This window comes from Callithrix jacchus, chromosome 1, assembly GCF_049354715.1.
Source record: "Callithrix jacchus isolate 240 chromosome 1, calJac240_pri, whole genome shotgun sequence".
Classification (NCBI taxonomy): domain Eukaryota; kingdom Metazoa; phylum Chordata; class Mammalia; order Primates; family Cebidae; genus Callithrix; species Callithrix jacchus.
This window is the reverse complement of record NC_133502.1, coordinates 183,318,473-183,338,574: the sequence shown is the minus strand read 5'-3', so window position 1 is coordinate 183,338,574 and position 20,102 is coordinate 183,318,473. Positions and strand designations below refer to the sequence as shown.

General features: G+C 55.0%; 1 protein-coding gene across 4 annotated transcripts in view; it reads right to left on the bottom strand.

Moving 5' to 3' along the window:
- Positions 1 to 20,102, bottom strand: part of COL5A1 (collagen type V alpha 1 chain) — a 193,252-nt gene that overhangs the window by 37,745 nt on the left and 135,405 nt on the right. For all 4 annotated transcript variants that reach the window (XR_013527273.1, XM_035262258.3, XM_035262257.3 and 1 more), the window contains exons 31-42: positions 19,943 to 19,996; positions 17,538 to 17,591; positions 11,007 to 11,051; positions 10,817 to 10,870; positions 9,656 to 9,700; positions 9,179 to 9,232; positions 8,014 to 8,067; positions 4,753 to 4,806; positions 3,780 to 3,887; positions 2,344 to 2,433; positions 2,193 to 2,246; positions 934 to 1,041 (exon numbers count right to left, since the gene is read on the bottom strand). Coding sequence is in view for 3 of the 4 variants with exons in the window: in XM_035262258.3 (XP_035118149.2) it covers positions 934 to 1,041; positions 2,193 to 2,246; positions 2,344 to 2,433; positions 3,780 to 3,887; positions 4,753 to 4,806; positions 8,014 to 8,067; positions 9,179 to 9,232; positions 9,656 to 9,700; positions 10,817 to 10,870; positions 11,007 to 11,051; positions 17,538 to 17,591; positions 19,943 to 19,996 (774 nt within the window). In the remaining variant the exon portion in view is untranslated. The remainder of the gene's footprint in view (positions 1 to 933; positions 1,042 to 2,192; positions 2,247 to 2,343; positions 2,434 to 3,779; positions 3,888 to 4,752; positions 4,807 to 8,013; positions 8,068 to 9,178; positions 9,233 to 9,655; positions 9,701 to 10,816; positions 10,871 to 11,006; positions 11,052 to 17,537; positions 17,592 to 19,942; positions 19,997 to 20,102) is intronic.

Below are 20,102 nucleotides of genomic sequence, written 5' to 3'. Positions count from 1 at the left end.
GAACTCAAGCTCAGTCTGACCCTCTGTACTGGGAAGGAGAAGTTGAGATGAAATTGGTCTCCACAGCTGATTGAACGCAGGGATGGGGAGATGGCAAAATTGTGTGGCACAAGTCAAATGCGGGGCCCGGCGGGTCACTTGTGAACGGTAAGTGGTGTTTTGTGGGTTATTCACGAAAGTGGGCTGGCAGGAAGTGTCTAGGCAAGAAGGCAGCTCACTCATCTCCTTCACGGAGACCAAGATCAGGTCAGCCTCAAGACATGCTCCCCACTCCTGAGGCTTTGAAAAGCTTGTCAAGTTCAGGGCTGGCCAGCAGGTGGGCTATCCCAGACACAGAGGAAGGCACTTGTCTTCCTGTCATCCCCCACCACCCCTTCTTTGCTGGACATCTGCTCTCCACGCCTGCCTCCCAACTGACAAAGGGGACTCCCCAATTCCAAATACCCCTCCCCATCAAGAACCCAGCCATGGGTCCTGGACAGTAGCAGGGAGCAGTTCACACATGAGGCAGCTGTGGCCCGACCACACAGATGGCACTGAGGCTGGACGGAGACCAAGTCCACAGGGCACTGACTGTCTTCAGCCCCTCCCTCTGTTCACACATGTGGGGAACACCAGTGTGCAGGCGTGGACAGGCTGAGCCCCACCCAGCATCCACCCAACAAGCCCCTCTGTCTCAGCTGATCGCAGAAAGAATGTGGCTGGCGCTGGAACTCCTTCCGTGCACCTCAGACAGGTCACCGTGGGACATACACACATTCTTAGCTCACCGGGGAACACACACTCTGCCCTAGAGGAGGGCTGCAGACCTCACCCCATCCCCAACCCCAGGAAATAGCCCTGGGGACATCTCAGGGGGAGAGACGAGGCCAGACACGGAATGGCCCCAGCACCTCTGAGGGAAGGGCTTCCCCAATCCAAGGCAGTACTTACGGGAGCCCCTTTCTCTCCTGCCGGCCCTGGGGGGCCCTGGGGCCCTGGTCTCCCTGGAATTCCGATGGGCCCAGCGGCACCAGCCGGGCCTCTCTCTCCTGGAGATCCCTGAGGTGGGGCAGGAAAGCAGTTTGCTTCAAAGGCTCTCAGACTGCATGGACACAACTTAGTAAAGCACGAGCTAATCACTCCACTTACCTGCTCACTCTAGAGCCCACAGTGGCTCCCTGTGGCCCTTTGCAAGCACAAAATAACTGGTCTAGTGTTTGGGGCTCTGTGGCCTCCTGTCACTCCAAGCTCCCAGGTGCCCCACCCCCAGTGCCTGACAGTGCGCCCTGTGGTGTGCTTGCCTTCAATGAGCTCCCCTTTCTAGAAGCCTGGTACCCCCTCCCCTCAAGGTCCCATATGCCCACAGGGCACCCTCTCCCCTCCAGGGCCCCCATAACCATGAGACACCCTCCACATGCCCCGAGGGGTACTTCCCCCTCCAGGCCCCCAATGTCTATGGGGTACCCCCTCCCCTCCAGGGCCCCCATGCCCACAGGGCACCCCCTCCCCTCCAGGGTTCACATGCCCACAGGGCACCCCCTCCCCTCCAGGGTTCACATGCCCACAGGGCACTCCCTCCCATCCAGGGTTCACATGCTCCTGGGGCACCCCCTCTGCTCAAGCACCCACATGCCCATGGGGCACCCCCTGCCCTCCAGGGCCTATGGGGCACCTCGCCCCTCTCCTCCCCTCTCCTTCCCTCTCTGCTGTGCTTCTCCATGGTATGCAGTCTCCAGGGGTAGCCTTGCCTGGAAGCCGGCATATGGATGGGTGGGTGCTGGCCTCATCAAGGGCCATCCTGCCCAGTGGGCCCCCCACTCTGGGCAGCCTGGCTCTAGCAAGCACCTTCAGAGTCCATGGAGACCCGTGTCTGTTTCTTCCCTTGCTGGCCCAGCCCAGACCCATGCTAGGCGTGTGGGCTTTCTCCTTGCTCCTCCAGAAAGCATACTCCACCGGCCACACAGGGTCCTTCCTCTTGCCCTCCAGCCTACCCAGTGCTCTCTTTTCCTTGGTGTCCCCCTGGGAACCTTCGTCATCCTGGCTGCTGGCTTGGGATGTGCCGTCTGCATCTCCCCAAAGGCCATCTTCCCCCCTCCACTTCCCACCCTTGGGGGTCTGGGGCAGCTTCACGGCCTGGGCTCTCAGGGACTGCCCCTTCTACCTGGAGAGTAGGTTTCAAGAAAGAGGATGGGACAAAGGCTTTGACTCACCGCAGGGCCTGGTGGGCCGGGCGGCCCTTCATTGCCTTTCAGCCCGAGAGCTCCCTGCAAAGCCGTGAAAAGGTCAGTCAAGGGCACGTGCAGAGAGGCCTCCAGGGCTGCACACTGTCCCATTTTACTCCCCGCCTGGCCTCTCACTCACCACTGGACCAGGAAGCCCTCGGTCCCCAGGGAAGCCACGTAATCCTGGAGGGCCGTCTTTCCCAGGGAGGCCTGCGGGGCCTGGGTCACCCTGAAAACAGAGTCAGAGATGAGCTCTCCTGGAGCCAACAACACAAACATCTCAGCAGCCCTGGAATGAGGCCAAGGACTGGGGCCTTCTCATCAGGCACCCCTGGACTTGGGCTGGACTGGGTTTCTCCTGGCCACTTAGCTATAAAAGGGATTTCAGGGTCTTGACTGGACTCGGCAGCCCATGTGTGGGAGCCCAGCCTGAGCCCCACTCCCCCCACCACCACCACCTGGAGGCCACACTCATGTGGCGGGCTCTGCAGAGATCTGACTTCACCCCTGCTCCGTGGAGTTTCAGGGCCCTTCCTCCCAAGGCCCCTAAGGGCTACAGTGGGCCACGTGGGAGCTGAGGCCACATCTACCTTTCCCATAGATTTGGGGCAGCTTGTAAGACCGTGCTCAGACAAAGAAATCCGTGGTCAAAACAGCGTTAAAAGCATCCTCCTAAATTGACTTCTTACTTAAGGGACTTGCTTCAAGCCTGAAACCGCATTTTCTGGAAAAAAGTCACCACTTAGCCCATACTTTCCCTGAGGTACAGTAAAGCTTTGATATCTTCCAAAATGTTCTCTGGGGTCCAATATGGAGCACAGTGGCGTTTTCAAAGGAGCAGGTCAAATGCCCACGGCCACCTCTCCAAGCTCAGAGAGCTCTCTCTGTGTCTAGAAAACACAGGTGGGCGTGCACACATGTATTTGTTCCTATATCTGTGCACACATCCGTGTGGGGGATTATTTTCAGTATTTCTTCATCTGCTTCACTTCGTTATTTTTCAGGCTTACTCTCCTGTGGCCACAGGCTGGAGAGCCTGCCTTTGCTGCACCCCTCACTGCAGCGCTGGAAGGGAAGGACTATCTATTTTTGTGCTAACACAGCAAGTTATGGCCACTCAACCTGAGCCCCCAGAGAGGAGATATGAAAAGGGGGCAGTTGGAGCTGGCACCATGAGGTGGGATAAAAACACGTCTGCTTTTCACTTCTAATTTCTCAGCCTCTTGCAGAGAGGGGTTTTGAAAGGATCACTTTCTGCTAAATGTCCTATGGACACACAAAGTCTCAGAGCTTTTCTCTGGGAGCAGGACTGGCAGCTGCAGGGAGGGCAGAGGGTGCTGGATGGGGGTGAGCCCCGTACTCCCCCGATAAGCCCATCCCCGAGCCCGGCGGCACAACTCCAGGTGTGAATCCAGCAAAAGTGAGCAAATTGTGCGCTCTGGGTCTGGCGAGTGAACTAAGGAGCGTCTGTGTGAGGAATTACCCACTCATCAGAAAAGAGCAAGAAAAGCACCAGGCCCCAGAATGACTGCTTAAGAAATGCCTGGCCTGACACAGGAGGTTCCAGAAACTCACCTTCGTCCCTTCTTTTCCAGCAAGGCCCGGAAGCCCCTGTTCACCAGGGGGTCCAGGGGGCCCAGGGTGGCCACGCTCACCCATTGGGCCTGTTTCTCCCGTGGGACCCTAAGGGGAAAGTCAGTGTCAGCCACAAACATTTTAAGTAACCCGCAAGGCAGCGAGTGTTTCTTCCTAAATCCAGGGGCAGCCCCGGCCACGGAGGCGAAGGCCTGCTGCAGGTCCCCCCAAACTTCCACATGCCTTTGCAAGCCTGCTCTTCTTGGCAAAAATCCAGGTGGGTGTTGCTAAGCCACTCGCTGCCTGGTCCCTGCAGGGCCCCACATGGTCCTCTTCCCTGACCGGCGCCTTCAGGAGGCACAGCCAAGTCTGCCTTCCTGAGACACCCCCTGTGGAGGCCAATTCAGCCACAGGACAGGCCGAGGATGGGAGAAAAGCCACACCAGGGCCAGAGCCCACAGGACCTCCAGTTCCGTGGCTGCAGCGGGTCCATGCCTCACTCACTGCTACTTGAGGTGTGAGCTTTCTAGGACCCAAGGGGACCCCTTCCTGTTTTGCAGCTCTAAGCCATCAATCCTGGCTCTAAGCTGCTCCTGCCACTGATCTGTGGTTAGAAGCACAGGCCTGTGGCACCAACAGGACCCAGTGGCAGAAGGACTTGGTTGCCTTGGACACCCAGAGCAGGGATGAGCCCAGCTCCTGACCTGGCCCAGGTCTGGCCTGAGCCATCCTGTGAGCCTTGGGCAGCCTTCCTCGCCCTGCGTGCTGGATCCGTGTCGAGGGCAAACATATCTTTGCTTGCTCCCGTTTGGGGCGAGCCTCAAGCTGAACAACATTCAGGACCCAAGACACTCTCTCAGCAGCACCTGCGCCTCTGGAATCATGGAAGGAATGGACACCAGGGCCAGGATCCTCTTCTCTGAGGGCAAGTGACACTGGGTGACCCATGGAATCCGGGGATCCTGGAGCGTACCTGAGGGCCGACCACGCCTGGGGGGCCTGGAGGACCAGTCTTGCCTTGGAAACCCTGTTGAGAGAGAGTCACCATCCTGAGGGTGCTGCAGTGGCCCTTGGCATCCCGCCTGGCACCATCCTGCCCTGAGCCATCCCTCCCCAAACCATCCTGCCCCACACTGTTCTCAGCCGGACGCTTGCCCCTCACCGCCCTTCCCCCTACAGTGGATGTTCCAGACTTCGTGAGAGGCCCACATCTCCTGTTTCATTTTTGCACCAGTTTCAGGAGGGTAACGAAGCCACACAAGCTCATGTTACTGGCTTCTCACCCCGCCCCCATCTTCAGGCTGACACAGTACATCTTTATCATGTCGCCAAGTGTTCCTCTTCCGAGTTGGTGTGCTCCCCTTTCTGGACTGGGACTGCTGCTGGCTGTTTCTCGGCAGCAGCTCTGTGGCGACTGCCCTGCTTAGGTATGGACACCTCTGACGCACGACAGGTGACTCTGCCCGCGTGCTCCTCAGCGTGTATTTAAAACAGGCAAGAGCGAGGGCTGGCTGCTTTCATAACGCAGCAGCTTGGATGTGCTATTTTTAGCTTGATTCAGCGGGAATATCTCACGCCCGCTCTGCATGCTCACGCGTAGGTAACGATCCTGGCTTGGTCGTGGGTGTCACCACGCTTTCTGTACTCTCCTCAAAGGAGAAAAATGACCTCAAGGCAACATAAGCTTCATTTCTGGGCACGTCTGCAGAGCAGGACAGGTGCAGGCGAGAAGCCATCTGCAGGTGCCACGTGACACTGGTGGGGACAGGCACACCTGCCTGGAGGCCTGGAGGGAAACTCTAGGCTCTGGGGGAGGAGGTGGCTGGCTCTGAGGCCAGGCTAGGGCTGCAGGGCTCACAACCCGGGCCCGGGCTCACGGCCTCACTGTCCAGCAGCTGGCAAGATTTCACACTGGGCCCTGAGCCACATGAACCCACAGCAGACTCAGCTGCTGCTACTTCTTTGTTGGGACAGAGTTTCCCTCTTATCGCCCAGGCTGAAGTGCAATGGTGCAATCTTGGCTAACTGGAACCTCTGCCTCCTGGGTTCAAGTGATTCTCCTGCCTCAGCCTCCCCAGTGGGTGGGATTACAGGCATGTGTCACCATACCCAGCTGATTTTTGTATTTTTAGTAGAGACACAGTTTCTCCATGTTGGCCAGGGTGGTCTCAAACTCCCAACCTCAGGTGATCTGCACACCTTGGCCTCCCAAAGTGCTGGGATTACAGGTGAGAGCCACCGTGCCTGGCCCAGATTCAGCTTCTTTGCAAACTCTAAGAGGGCTCTCTCCTTTAAGCCCAGCTCAGTTGTATACAATGGGCTAAAATGATTGTTTCTAATGTAGGTTGTACTGACAGAGTCAGAAGGAAGGGGTGGGGGACAGGGTCAAGGGCCTGCCCTGCTCAGCGGACCCAGGGAGAAGAGTGTGAGAGCCCAAGGGGAGATAGGAGCCTGGTTACGTTGTGCTGGCGTCATTGTTAACACCAAATACAAAAGGCCTACCTCAGGGGCCCTCAGCCACCTTGGCCATCAAGGAAAGAATATGACCTCAGCACTTTGCTGAGAAATAAGTTTCTGGCTAACATTTAGGAGAAATAATGTTTGTCTTTCATTTTTTAAAAAAGAAGGAAATCAACAGTCCAGAGAAGCTCTTTCTGGAAGATGTGCTTGGACTAGCCCATGGAGAAGCTGCCATGTCCCAGTGATGGAGCGCCCACCAACATCCCTCCAGCGCCCTGTGTCTAGGGAGGTGGCTGGGGTGGTAGAAGGCAGCTGGAGGTACAACTTTCTGAGCAGAGACGAGCAGCTCAGCCTCCATCCACAGTAAGTCAGAGGGAGAAAAGCACATCTAATGTAAAACCTTCTATCTTGTCTCCTTGAAAAGGCATTAGAGAAAAACATGCAAAGCTCAGAAGAAATGTTTTAATTTTTCTCTATAAACAAAAGAGCAAAGCAATCTCCATTTATCAGGCAGCATGTACCACGAAGAACACCAGTGGAGGTATAATTAAAAGAGGTTTCATCACAATGAACCAAAGAAAGACAAAGAGGACTTTTGAAAAGCAGGCGTGGAGAACATTAAACAGGGCACTCACAGACCCATTCCACATTCCATGAGGGGATCTACTTTTGCTGGGAGAGTCCCATAGAGACCTGGACCACTAGAGACCCGGCTGCAGAGACCCCTGCAGTGACGCTGGCACCCCCCACTCTCCTCCGTGGGAAATGTTGGCATTTCTGCGATTCATCTTTTAAGCTGAACGGAGTAGGTTGGCACATGGAAAAGGGGCGCAGAACAGTGACAAGGAAGCCACCTGACACTGCATGTCCCTAGATATTCGAAGCCTGGAGCCCCAGGCTGGCAGGTGTGTGCCAGGTTACAGGCATGCCAGAACCCTTTCCTGAAATGCACCTTCAGGAGACTGGGCCAAATTCCAAAGGGCTGATGGGGCTGGAAAAAGGATCCCATTTCTGACAGGGGCTTTTTCTCCCTACTGAAAATGCTGGAGTCTTCTATGTTTCAGCCAAAGCAACTAGTAATACGCATTTCTAAAGTTAAGGGCAAGGGCAAGGGGAGCTCCTGACTGCAGAGACCACGTGCCTAGTGGGGTACCCAAGAGGAGGCCACCGCCACCCGACTGGCACTTGTCTTCTTTACTATAAAAGATGTCAATCAAAGGCATCCTCCAGACGCCCTGGATTGGATTGGAAGGGCCTGGGTAAGCACAGTGGCGTGGGTGCGTGGCCCACAGTCACCCTCTTGAAGTTCTGCAGCATCAAATAACTGAATGACACAGAGTAACATGTAGACCCTTTCCCAGCACTTGCCCAGTTAAAAGACATGTCCCTCAGCTGGGTGGCACTCGCCATTATTCTAGAGGGAAAATCAGGTTGGATGCATAAGGCTTCAGTCTGCCCAGGATAATCTGTGTGTATCTTTAAATGTGGCCTCTCAACCAAAGTTTCCAAAACCAGCCCAAAGCTGGCCCCTGCCTTCTGCCCATAGAGGCCACAGGGTGCTGCCGGCCTGCATGACTGCCCTGCCCCAGCCCTGCCTCGCAGTCTGTCCCCAAGTCAGCAGAAGCTGGCCTGACCCTTGGGGGCCTTTCTGAGGCCAACTTGTCTCTCCCAGGCTGGGAGGGTGCTAGATGGCACCGGGCAGCCAGGGCTGTGCCCACATGCAGAGTGGTCAGTGAGCCAGCCAGCCACATCCCCCCACACCCATGATACTTACAGTCTCGCCTCTCTGTCCAGGGTGTCCTGGGAGTCCATCCTTGCCCGGAGGGCCCTGAAGAAAGAATCAGGGGAAAGGAGGTTCGTTCATGTCTGAAGCACCCATCTTGGGGATCTGACGCCATGTGGGGCGACCCCAATTCATTTCCACGACCTGCCCCTGCACTTCCTCTGAAGAGCAATCACCTGGCAAGCACAGGGACAGTGATGACACAAACTCAGGCTGTCCTTGTTAAAGGTGCCTGGCCGTCATCCCACAAAATCCTCACAACTGCCCCAAGGGACGTGCTGTTGTTGCCCTCATTGCCCAACGGAGAAACTGAGGCAGAAGAGGCCAGCTGGTGTCCCGAGGTCCAGCCAGCAGGTGGCACAGGCGGCACCAGGACCTGAGTCTGTGGGATTGCACAGTCCAGCCCCTCCCCCAGCCCCGCCATGCCTGCTGGGTCACATTCCCACAGCTAGATCGTTGTTGAGACTAGAGGAGACACATTGCACCTGCCATAAGGCAAACTGTGTCCCTCAAAAGGACATGTGGAAGCTCTGACAAGTGAGGTTACCTATGCCTGTAACCTCACTTGGAAATGAGGTCTTTGCCTGTGTAACCTGATGGGGCCAGGAAAAGGATCCCATTTCTCACAAGAGATTTTTCACCCCACTGAAAACGCTGGAGTCCTTTACCGTCTAGACAAAGGAGCCTGTACTGTGCATTTCTAAAGTTAAGGGCAAGGTCAAAGCGGGGCCATGGATGAAAAGCCCATGTGCCCAGCGGAGTGCCTGACTGATCCCTCTTGGCTCCCTGGCTTCCGGCCTCCAGGGCTGTGAGAAAAGAGCTGCATGCAGTTCCCAGCCACACCCAGCTCCTGGTAAATTGTGATGGTGGCCCCAGGACACTGACACGGAACTCAGTGAGAAAACCACGTGGGTCTAAAGGAGGGGCCCCAGCATGCAGCTCTCTCCAGCGCCGCAGGGCGGGCACCGGGACACAGTCACAGACTGCCCCGAGCAGCCTTGGCTGGGGGTCCCTCATCTGAATAGCCAGAGTTTCACTTCGGGCCCCCCTCCACCCACCGGCCACTGTGAGGAGTTCCAAGCAGCCCTTAGAAAAACGCAGATGGTCTGTCAGGGGGCACAGGCAGGGCTGACCCAGTATTGAAGCCATTACTTACAGGAGGGCCCTTGGGTCCAGGAAACCCCGTCGGTCCTTGGGGTCCATTGGGTCCCTGGGAACAGAGAAGGGCAGTTTGAGGACAAGTGTCTCTTCAGAGCAGCCCCCACTGCTGGTGTCTCTCCAGGAGCAGGTGTCATTTCTTCCCACCCAACGGCCTTTCCTCCATTATTCCAGCCCCTCCCTCACCCAACAGCAGTAACAAGGGACTCTTGGGGGCAGGACGGGGCCCAGGACCCATTTCCTGTCACCTCAGCCACTCCCAAGCCCCAAGACCAGGGCAGGGGTGGAGGTCCCTGACCTACAGAAGAGTTCACTCCTTGGGCATGCTCCACCCTTGGGATCTTAGGAAAACCCTACCCTTCAGCAGGGTCCGAGGTGTGCCTCCGAGGCCCCAGCCCACCCCAGGACAGAGTGCAGGGGGCCGTCGAGGCAGGCTCTGCCTTTGGTGACATCCCCAAAGGCTCAAGCTGCTTACCCGTTCCCCAGGAGGGCCAGCTGGGCCATCACCTCCAGAGTTGCCCTTGAGAGGGAGGGAGAGAGAAGGAAAAGCTTAGGATTGCTACTATTCAGATGAGAAGACTCTGACCCATGACATCATCAAAATATGCGAGTCAAACACCGCCTGTGAGCACCCCTCAAGCAGGCCCTGACCCTCAATAAGGGGCAGAAGGCGTGGGTGCCAATCTGTGGCTCCCAAAGCCGGCCTGTCCCCTGCCGCTGCACGCAGCTGACAGTGAGCCAGCATCTACAGGGCTGAACGTTTCCAGAAAGGTTTCTGGGTGGGACAAAGGCTGTGCACAGCCTCGAGCACCTTGGAGAGTCATGCAGAGGCAGAAGCAGTAACCCACTCTCGGGCCGCCCCCACCCGATAACTGCTGCTCCAAGACCTCACAGGTGAGCCTCGTGTCAGTCAGCTCATGGGGCACCTGAGACACGCCCGAGAGCTTGTCCCACAGTTTAGGGTAGCCGGCCGGGGCATTCTGGTCAGCGGAGGGATGGGCTGGCTGTGCCCCTAGGCCACTGGAAGACTCATCCCAGCGGGAACCTACTCTGGAGTGGCTTCCTGGACAAGAAGGAGCAGCCCACCTGTGGGGTCTGTGTCCAGATTCTCCACCTGAGGAGTGGCTTCCTGGACAAGAAGGAGCAGCCCACCTGTGGGGTCTGTGTCCAGATTCTCCACCTGAGGAGTGGCTTCAACGCCCCTCAGTGGGAAGAATGTGCACGAGGCCGGCCTGGGCTTTCCCCTGCCGGAAAGCACTTTCAGTAAGTTCTGGTAAAGGCCTCTGAGCTCTCAAACCCCTTTCAAGAGAAGAAATAAGGCCTCCTGACCAGGGCAGGTGGGTCTGCACTGGGCCCGGCTCCTGCAGTGTCTCTGGGGTCCCAAGTGTGTGGGGTAGGGCCCTGCCTCTGCTCTGCTGCGGCCTCATCCCATAAGCATAGTTGTCAGCCCCTTAATTAAATCTGATCTAAGGTGTCCAGAGACTGCTGGAGGGGACAAGCTCCTTCTTAAATACACCTAAGAAAACATCCTGCTTTTTTTTAAAAAAAAGTCGCAGACACCCTCAGGTGCTCCATGTCTCCGCAGCCTTGCCACTTGGGTTCTTGCTGCCCACCACCCAGAAGGCCAAAGACGTACCTTGGGGCCAGGCTTCCCAGTGATGCCCCGGGGGCCTCTTTCACCCCTCGGACCCTGGACAGATGGGAGAGAAGGAAGGTCAGCTCCAGCGCCGGCTCAGACACCACCTTCCCCAGCCCCCAGCACACGCTCCCTAAACCACACTCCCATTTCCCAGACATGCCCACAAGCCTTTTAAAAGGACAGTTACCGTTGGGCCTCGCTGCCCCCGTGGTCCCGGCTTTCCAGGGGTCCCCTAGAATCAGAGAAGGGGCTGGTCAGTCACTCTCTAAATGCCCGGCCCTGCGTAGGTGGCGGCCGCCTCACGGGTTATTGAGAGACTGTGAATTCAGAGCAGGCGAGGAGGAACATGGGCTCCCGGCCACCCACCTTATCCGTGTTTTAATAGGCGATTTATCAGGGTGAGAAGCTCACTGCACACCCAACACAGAGCTTTGCGCTCCTGCACAAGTCCTGCTGAAATCCAATTTTCCTCCTGCCGTCTGATGGATGTTTACACTATTATCTGCTTTCTGTCCTCAAAGCACACCGCTACATCCCTCCTCCTCCTTCCTCCTCCTTCCCCTCCTCCTCAGCTCTCTCTCTCTCTCTCAGCAGGAAAGGAAATCATTAGTGCAAGAAAAAAGAAAGTCAACCCCTTTCATACATAATTTACTTCTGCTACAGTTAAGAATATTAGCCATTAAATTTTCAACAGGCTCTGCAGATGCGCAAACTTGCAATTTAATATATAAATCATATGTCAAAGAGTCATCAGCTTCTCCTCTAATAGAATTTATACTCTTTTTTCTATTGTTGTTTTGCATTTTCCAAACCACAGAGAACAAATGCAGTGCTAAGATATCAGAGCTGGAAGATGCAGTCAGCCTACAGTACATGGAAGCCATGGGCTGACCGTGCAGAGGCCCTGCAGCCCTACCATGTCCCACCTCAGCGTCCTGAACTTGACTCTGGTTTCTCATGCTCTGGTGACCTCTAGGTCCACGGCAGATCTGTGTAGCTGGAGGCCACCTGAGAAGCTTCCTCTCATCATCTTTCATTCATTTGCTGCCAGAATCAAAACTGCTTCCTAGAGTCTCCCATTTTGAAATGCATTTAATAAAACCATTAATGATGATGAGTTAATTATGTAGCTTTTTAACAACGTGCTCCGATTCCAGTTCTTCAATTACGATGGTGATATCCTTGGCTTCAACTATCCTTCCAGTGATAGGCAGTTTACAGGCGGGGACGCCCACATGAAAATTAATGAAACATCTGCTTCCTTCCAGTGATAGTTTACAGGCGAGGACGCTCACGTGAAAATTAACGAAACATCTGTTCCTTCCAGTGATAGTTTACAGGCGAGGACGCTCACGTGAAAATTAATGAAACATCTGTTCCTTCCAGTGATAGGCACTTTACAGGCGAGGACGCCCACATGAAAACGAAACATCTGCTTCCTTCCAGTGATAGGGACTTTACAGGCGAGGACGCCCACATGAAAATTAACGAAACATCTGTTCCTTCCAGTGATAGTTTACAGGCGAGGACGCTCACGTGAAAATTAACGAAACATCTGTTCCTTCCAGTGATAGGCACTTTACAGGCGAGGACGCCCACATGAAAACGAAACATCTGCTTCCTTCCAGTGATAGGGACTTTACAGGCGAGGACGCCCACGTGAAAATTAACGAAACATCTGCTTCCTTCCAGTGATAGGGACTTTACAGGCGAGGACACCCACGTGAAAATTAACGAAACATCTGTTCCTTCCAGTGATAGGGACTTTACAGGCGAGGATGCCCACGTGAAAATTAACGAAACATCTGTTCCTTCCAGTGATAGGCACTTTATAGGCGAGGATGCCCACGTGAAAATTAACGAAACGTCTGCTTCCTTCCAGTGAAAGGCACTTTACAGGTGAGGATGCCCACGTGAAAATTAACGAAACGTCTGCTTCCTTCCAGTGAAAGGCACTTTACAGGTGAGGATGCCTACGGCCAACCTGGTCACTCCCAGCATTTAGATGTGGACGGCCCAGGCTGCCAGGTCTCATTCTGATCCTCCTCTAGAATGAAAACCCTCCACCCAAAAATAGTCCCAATGTGACCCAGACCACAGGTTTAATCCTGCAGCACAAATGACCACAGCCCAAGCTGACTGTGCCCGAGGCAGGGAGCAAAATAGCGACTTGGCCACAAACGCCATCTGGGGCGTTTCCCAGCAGGCATCTTGCTCATCTGTTTTCTTTATAAACTAACTCGAGCCAAAGAATTTTGAGTCCCTGTGACTGGAGCTGTGGAGCAGAATGTCCCCATATCCCCCCAAGTCTCCCTAACCTTCTCCCTGGCAAATTGCTTGGGGGACCCTGTCTTCTTGCCCTTCAGGAGGCAGGGACACTCCCAGCAACGGTTGTGCCGGGAAGCCAAACACAGCTTGAAGGCGTGGGTACCGCCAGCGGGCAGTGCATCTGAAGGGCTGGTCTTCCTTCCTCCCGGGAAGGGGTCTCCTGGATCTCTCCTTGGCCCAAGGAGCAAACCAGCACTTTGCTCACATCCATTCCTCTTCCTTTGGCTTCAGCTGGGTTGACACAGTGCTTCTGCCCTTGGCATTTCCATGTTTGGCCAATAGTCAAGGTCCACAGAACCAACACTAGCCCCATGGGAGGTAGGACCAGGCAGGCAGAGATGGAAGTCAGACACACACACACACACGAACCCCATGAACACATGTGAACACACATGAACACATGCATGCACACACAAACACGTGTGCGCATGTGCACGTGCGGACACACGTGAACATACATGTGCACACACGGACACGCGTGCACACACATGCACGAACACAATCCCCACATGTGCACACACAAACACGTGCATGGGCACCACACATGAACACGCATATGCACAATGCATGTGCACACACATGAACACATGCATGCACAAATACGCACACATACATGCACACACATGAAGACACACAGGTATGCACACACATGAGCACACACATGAACACATTCACACACATACATGCACACACATTCACATGTGCACACACACACCTGCTTGCAGGCACTCAGGCCTGGCATCCTAGCACCTAGAAGCATCCATCTGGCTAGAATATCCAAGATATTTTAAAAGACCTCTCTGGGTTGGGCACAGTGCTTCATGCTTTCAATCCCAGCACTTTGGGAAGCTGAGGAAGGCAGATCACTAGAGGTCAGCAGTTCAAAACTGGCCATGGTGAAACCTCGTCTCTACTAAAAATACAAAATTAGCCAGGCGTTGTGGTGCACACCCATAATCTCCAGCTACTTAGGAGGCTGAGGCAGGAGTATCACTTGACCCTGGGAGGTAGAGGTTGCGAGCCAAGATCATACCACTGCACTCCAGCCTGGGTGATAAAGCAAGAGAGACTCTGTCTCAAAAAAATAAATAAAATAAAATAAACCAAAGACCTCTCTGGATGAGCACAGACCTCCTGCTGGCTTTTCTCTTCACACCCTTGGAATGGCCCCGATGATTCCTGCCCCACACTGGGCCCAGAGCTCCTTCAAACAACCTCCAGTGCCATACCCCCTGGCTAAAACCTTCAGTGGGTCCCAGTGCCTTGGGCTAAAGAGCTTCTCCCAAAGCAGCTGTCTGCCCGGCCAGGCTCCGCAGCCCACAGCCCACTCCCACGTCTCCCTTGCGGGGCCCGGTCCTGTGCCAGCCTTCTGGCTCTGTGCCTCCCGATCCCACAGCTCTGCCTGCTCTACACACCACACGATCCACTTCTGCAGCTCCTGCAGGCCTCAGCAAAAATGTCACTGCTCCAGGAGGCCTCCCTGGACCTTCTGGGTCAGACTCTGCTATCTATGACCCTTTCCTGACTCACCCTTGTCCTTCATCATCACAGCCACCACTCCTGAGTGCAGCTCACTGGGTGGTGTCCCTCTCTGGAGGCCAGAGGATGTCTGGTTTGACCACCTGAGTCCCCAGAGCGTAGCAGAGCACCCAGCACTTAGCAAGGACTTACGACGCATATGCTGTTTAAGTGAATGGACGGCCCCCAAGACTACCAAGTACAAAGCCCAAGGCAAAAGACGGGTAGCCAAGGGCAAAACCCGTGGGCAGTATCCATTCACCAAGGCGCAGAAGACAAGCCAGCGCCTAGAGGCTTCTGGGTAACCTGAGTGAGGCTCCTGCAGTCAACAAAAGAGGATGGGCCCCTTTGCAAGGACAGCCTGGACCCCAGCTTCCTGTGGACAACTGGGAGGCCCAACCTAGTAGACCAGACGCCACCCACACCCTCCGTCATTCTGTGAACGTGGCACAAAGCGGCAAACCTATGCAGGAAACCAGGCAGTGCTGCAGGCGCCATTCTGCAGTGACGATGCCACCGAAGGCTCACGCAGGCAAAGGCTGGGATCAGCGTCCTGAACAGGAAGCTCCAAAGGACCGTGATGATGGAGATGAAGGAGGGCAGGGCCCCATCTCACATGCACAAACCACTACGGCTCAAGGGGAAGCAAACAGCCTTGCCCTTTTGGCCTGAGGTCTGTGCTGTGGGTTGTGCCATGAGCCAGGTGCAGCAGTGAATGAAATGTCCCCGGGCAGGGCCAGACAACAGAGGCTGCCGAAAGGCTGTGAGTGGCTCCCATGGGTGCCCGTGGCACATGGTGTCTGGCAGGTCTTGGCTTGAGTCAGGCTTTGCGTTGTGACTGGAGACCCACAGTGCTGATGCCCTGGACAGTGGCTGATGGGGACCAAGGGGTATCTGGAGCATCCATTCAAGCTCCTCAGCTCAGGGATGGGGAGGCTGAGACGCATGAGGGGCAGAGCCCCAGTCAGGAGCCTGGGAGTGACCAAGGGCTCCAGGCGCTCCACAAGGTCCCTGGTCCCACGCAGACCTCCATGGAAAGGGCTTGTGGTCACATCCCACGACCAGTTGCAGAAGGTCACATCCTCTCCTGGACACTCTCACTGCAGTGCAGTGTGAAAGGTCCCCCAGCACTGCAGCAGCCCACTGGGGTACCCCATATTCCCCACACTTCTCAGAGTGGTATCTAAGAGTATTTCAGAAGACAGCCTATCCCCAACGCACTAGCCAGGCCTTCTCCAGAGGAAGAATGACAGCTAGAAAGAGACAGATGGAGAGGTGGATGGGCTGGATGGATATAGACAGAGATGGACAGATAATAGAAGATGGATGGGTGGGTGGATGGATGGATGGGTGGGTGGGTGGGTGGGGGGATGGATGGGTGAGTGGGTGGGGAGATAGATGATGGGTGGATAAGTGGGTGGGGGGGTGGATGGATGGGTGAATGGATGGGTGGATGAGTGGGTGGGGGTATGGATGATGAATGGATGGATGTGTAGGGGGATGGATGGATGGGTGGGGGGATGGATGGATGGATGGATGAGTGGGTTGGGGGGATGGATGATGGATGGATGGATGTGTAAGGGGATGGATGGATGGGTGGAGGAATGAATGGATGGATGGATGAGTGGGTGGGGGGATAGATGATGGATGGATGTGTGGGGGGATGGATGGATGGGTGGGGGGATGGATGGGTGGGTGGGTGGGTGGATGGATGGATGAGTGGGTGGGGGGATGGATGATGGATGGATGGGTGGGTGGGGGGATGGATGATGGATGAGTGGGTGGATGGGTGAGTGTATGTATGTATGGATGGATGAAGAGAGAAGGACAGAGAGAGAGGGACAGAGATGAAGATAATCGTCTCCTCGGGTCTGTGTTGTCAACTTAGAACAGTCTTCCTCTTCCTGTTTGCTGAATCTGGCAGAGCACATCTGCTTGCTTCTACCGTGGTGGCCAGAAGGGATGGGCCCAAGAGGGAGCTGTGACTCTGTAGCTCCATCTGGCCTGGGAGAGCAAGATGGGGCATAGGAAGAGGAGCTGGGACGGGGCTGCAGGATTGCGGCTGGGGCTATGAGGAAGGTGTGAGCTCTGCCATCCCCCGGACCTGCTCTGCAGACACTGTCTTGTATATGCACCACAGACTGGCCTGTCTGTCCCCCCGATACACCCATGGACAAGGCCAGCTCAGAGTCCAAGGCCTGAGAACCACCTCACTCCTATTGTCCCGAACAGCAACACTAAGGTGCTGTGATGTCACTAACAAGCATCCAGGGCAGCTCCTGCAGGGAGGCCTGGGCCAGCAGGGGCTCCAGAAGGCGCGGGGAGAACACAGCTCCCCCAGCCCACGCGTGTGGAGGGTGAGAACAAAGAGGACTGGAACCATGCTGCAGCCTGGTAGGTGTCGATGGCAACGGCAGCTTGCTAACCCTGTTCAATTTAATGTTAATTTAAATGACTTTAAATTTGGACTATGGTAGGTAGTGGGACATTTTTAAAAGGAAAACGCAATCTCCTTTTCCCTTTTCTTTAAAAATTAGCTTGGAGGAAAAGTCCACTTGGGTAGAAGAGAATAATATGATTTTCACCAATGACCTGACAGAGCCTCTGGACTGTGGTGCTCATTAGAAAGCTCCATTTCCTCAACACAGTTCCCTCCTGCCTCTGCCCCTTCCTATCACAAACCTGCCCAGCCCAAAGTCTGCAGAGTGTCACCAGTGCTTGGCGCTAAAGGTCGAGATCTTAAGGCCAGCTGTTCAGGAGAACAGTTTCAGCAGCAAAAGGCATGAGAAATAAATAGGCCACTAGAAAATGAACCCACTACACACAGAGGCAGCAGGACCAGCTGCCTGCCCAGGGGCCAGGCTGTCCTTACCCTGCCGCCCTTCTCTCCATTGGCGCCAGGAAATCCAGGGAATCCAATAGAGCCCTGAAAGAGAGTTGAAAAGGAGGGGTAAGAGCTGGGAAGGAAGGAGTCATGCTGCACGGGCAGCCTGGGGGACAGCCTGCATGCCAGGACACAGCCTCTGCCCCAGACTCCACCTGCCCACCCACCCACCTACCCATCTACCTACCTGCCCACCTATCCACCAATTTATCCATGTACCTGTCCACCCACCCACCCACCCACCCAATGATCCACCTGTCTACCCACTGGCCCACCTGTCTGTCTATCCATCTACTTGTCTACCTACCCACCTACCCACTCATCCATCTGCCTACCTACCCACCCACCCATTCATCCACTTGCCTATCTACCTACCCACCCACCCCTCCATTCACCCAACTGTCTACCCACCTGCCCACCCATCCATTCACCCTCCTATGTACCTACTGGCCCACCTATCTATCCACCTACCTGCCTACCTACCCACCTACCCATTAACTGTTCATCCATTTGCCTGTCTACCTAGACACCCACCCCCTATTCATCCACCTGTCTACTCACCTGCCCACCCACCCATTCATTCACCTCTCAGCCCAACCCACCCAGCCGTCTATCCATCTACCTACTCATTCACCCATCTACCTATCCACACCCCTCTACTCACCCACTCACCTATCCCTCCATCCATCCTCTCTACTCAATAAATACTTCCTAAGCATTTCACAGGCTTCAGCTGTAAAGCTGAATTAGAGTTTTCACCATGCTCCCTCCCCCGCGCACCCTTGTCCATAGGATGGTGGCTGGTGTTTGGGAGAAAGAGATGCACACTGCTGAGCTGAACTGAGGTGAGACATGAACATCGCGCTGTGACATTGTGTTTTCTGTGCCTTGTGTCCCACAATCCCTCTAAATAAAGCACAGCAGCTTGCAGAGTTGGGAATGAATGCAAATTTATGCACTGACTGTAGCACCTACCAGTTCTTTAATTCTAGGAGTCTGCAAGGTGCACACAGATCAGAGATGGATTTAGGGACTGTGACCTGGTGAGTATCCAAACGCCCACTCTGTGCAGGAGCAGCACCGCCATGAGGCTGCTCAGCCGCCGGCCGTGTGGGCGCTAGCCACCGTCTTTGGCAGGTCTCTATCTGTCTGGCTTAAAATCCCGTCCTGAAGGCACACTTGTGTCCAAGAAGAGCTCACACATATCCAAACCTCGTATTTCTCACAGAGGACCGAGCTCAGCCAAGCCACTCACACACCCACCTGCCAATCTAGGCAGGGGATGGGACCCAGGAAACCTCAGTGCAGGTGACGGAGTTCAGTTCAGAAACCAGGTCACTGTGCTGATGGCTACTTTTCGTCTCTGACCTGGACACACGTGCCATCCCTTTTCCAAAAAGTTGCTTGAACTTGATTTCGACCACCCCTCTCTCCCAAACATCCCCTTCTCTCCATCCCCAGAGGGATGTGTATTAAAAGAGAGGAAAGTGCCCATCAGCCCCTCTACCACATGGGGTAAGACGCTGCTGTCAGCAGCTACGTCACACCCACGTTCAGTAAGCCACCGCTAGATCCTACATGAAATTCCTGTTTCACGGCAAGCTACCTCTCCTGCATATGGCGCATGCATCTACACACATGGAGCAGGGGCCTTCCCGCTCCACAGAAAGGATGGATAGAGCATTCCCTTGATGAGAATGGAAGTACCTGGAGGAGCCCCAGCCCACACACCGTCCTCCGGTTAACAAGACTGCACATGTGAGACCACAGAGGTCTTTAGCTGAGGCTAAAGGAGGCGCCTCGGGCAGAGGCAGATCTGAGAAAGTCGGCCCGCTTTGCCTGGTAATTATGTCTCCAGTGCAGCCAGCTGGCTATTCTTTAAGGAAGAACCATGAATAATAAAATGTGAGATTTGAAAAAAATAACATTTTCAATGACTTCCAAAGCCTGAAGGAGCTGTTTCACTTCAACCTGAACATGATTTCACATAAGAAAGGTTTCCTCCTTCTTTATACTCCATTATGAGCAAATAGCCTTCAAATCGCCAGTGAGGTGGAGTTGAGCGGCGACTGTCCCTCAGGTTCTGGGTATGGACAAGCTGGGGTACGAGGGCTACGAGCCAAGCAACAGGTGCCGAAGACCCCAGGGGACTCTAGGAGGACCCCGGAAGGACCCCAGGTGTCTGTGCCACCTGGGGCAGAGGACTCATCCCATCACCCAAGAGCCTCCTTTCAACTTGGCAAATGAATGCAGAAGGCAGTGAACACCATGGAGTCTGAGAGTGACAGTGTCACACACGCCCCCAAGGCGGGGACCGGGAATGGATGAAAGGGTGGGAAGGGCAGGGAAGACATCCCTCCACCTGTCCCGGGACACCTAATGGCTGGAATTACCTTCGGTCCTTGTCTTCCTGGGTACCCCGGTAACCCTGGGACGCCGAGTTTTCCCTGGGAAAGAAAGGGTGGCATTAGTAGTGAGCACGGTATTGCTCCATCCGTTTCCCTGGAGCAGAGAGAAAGGCCATGAGTCCTGCCAGGGGCCTGGAGGTGGGTG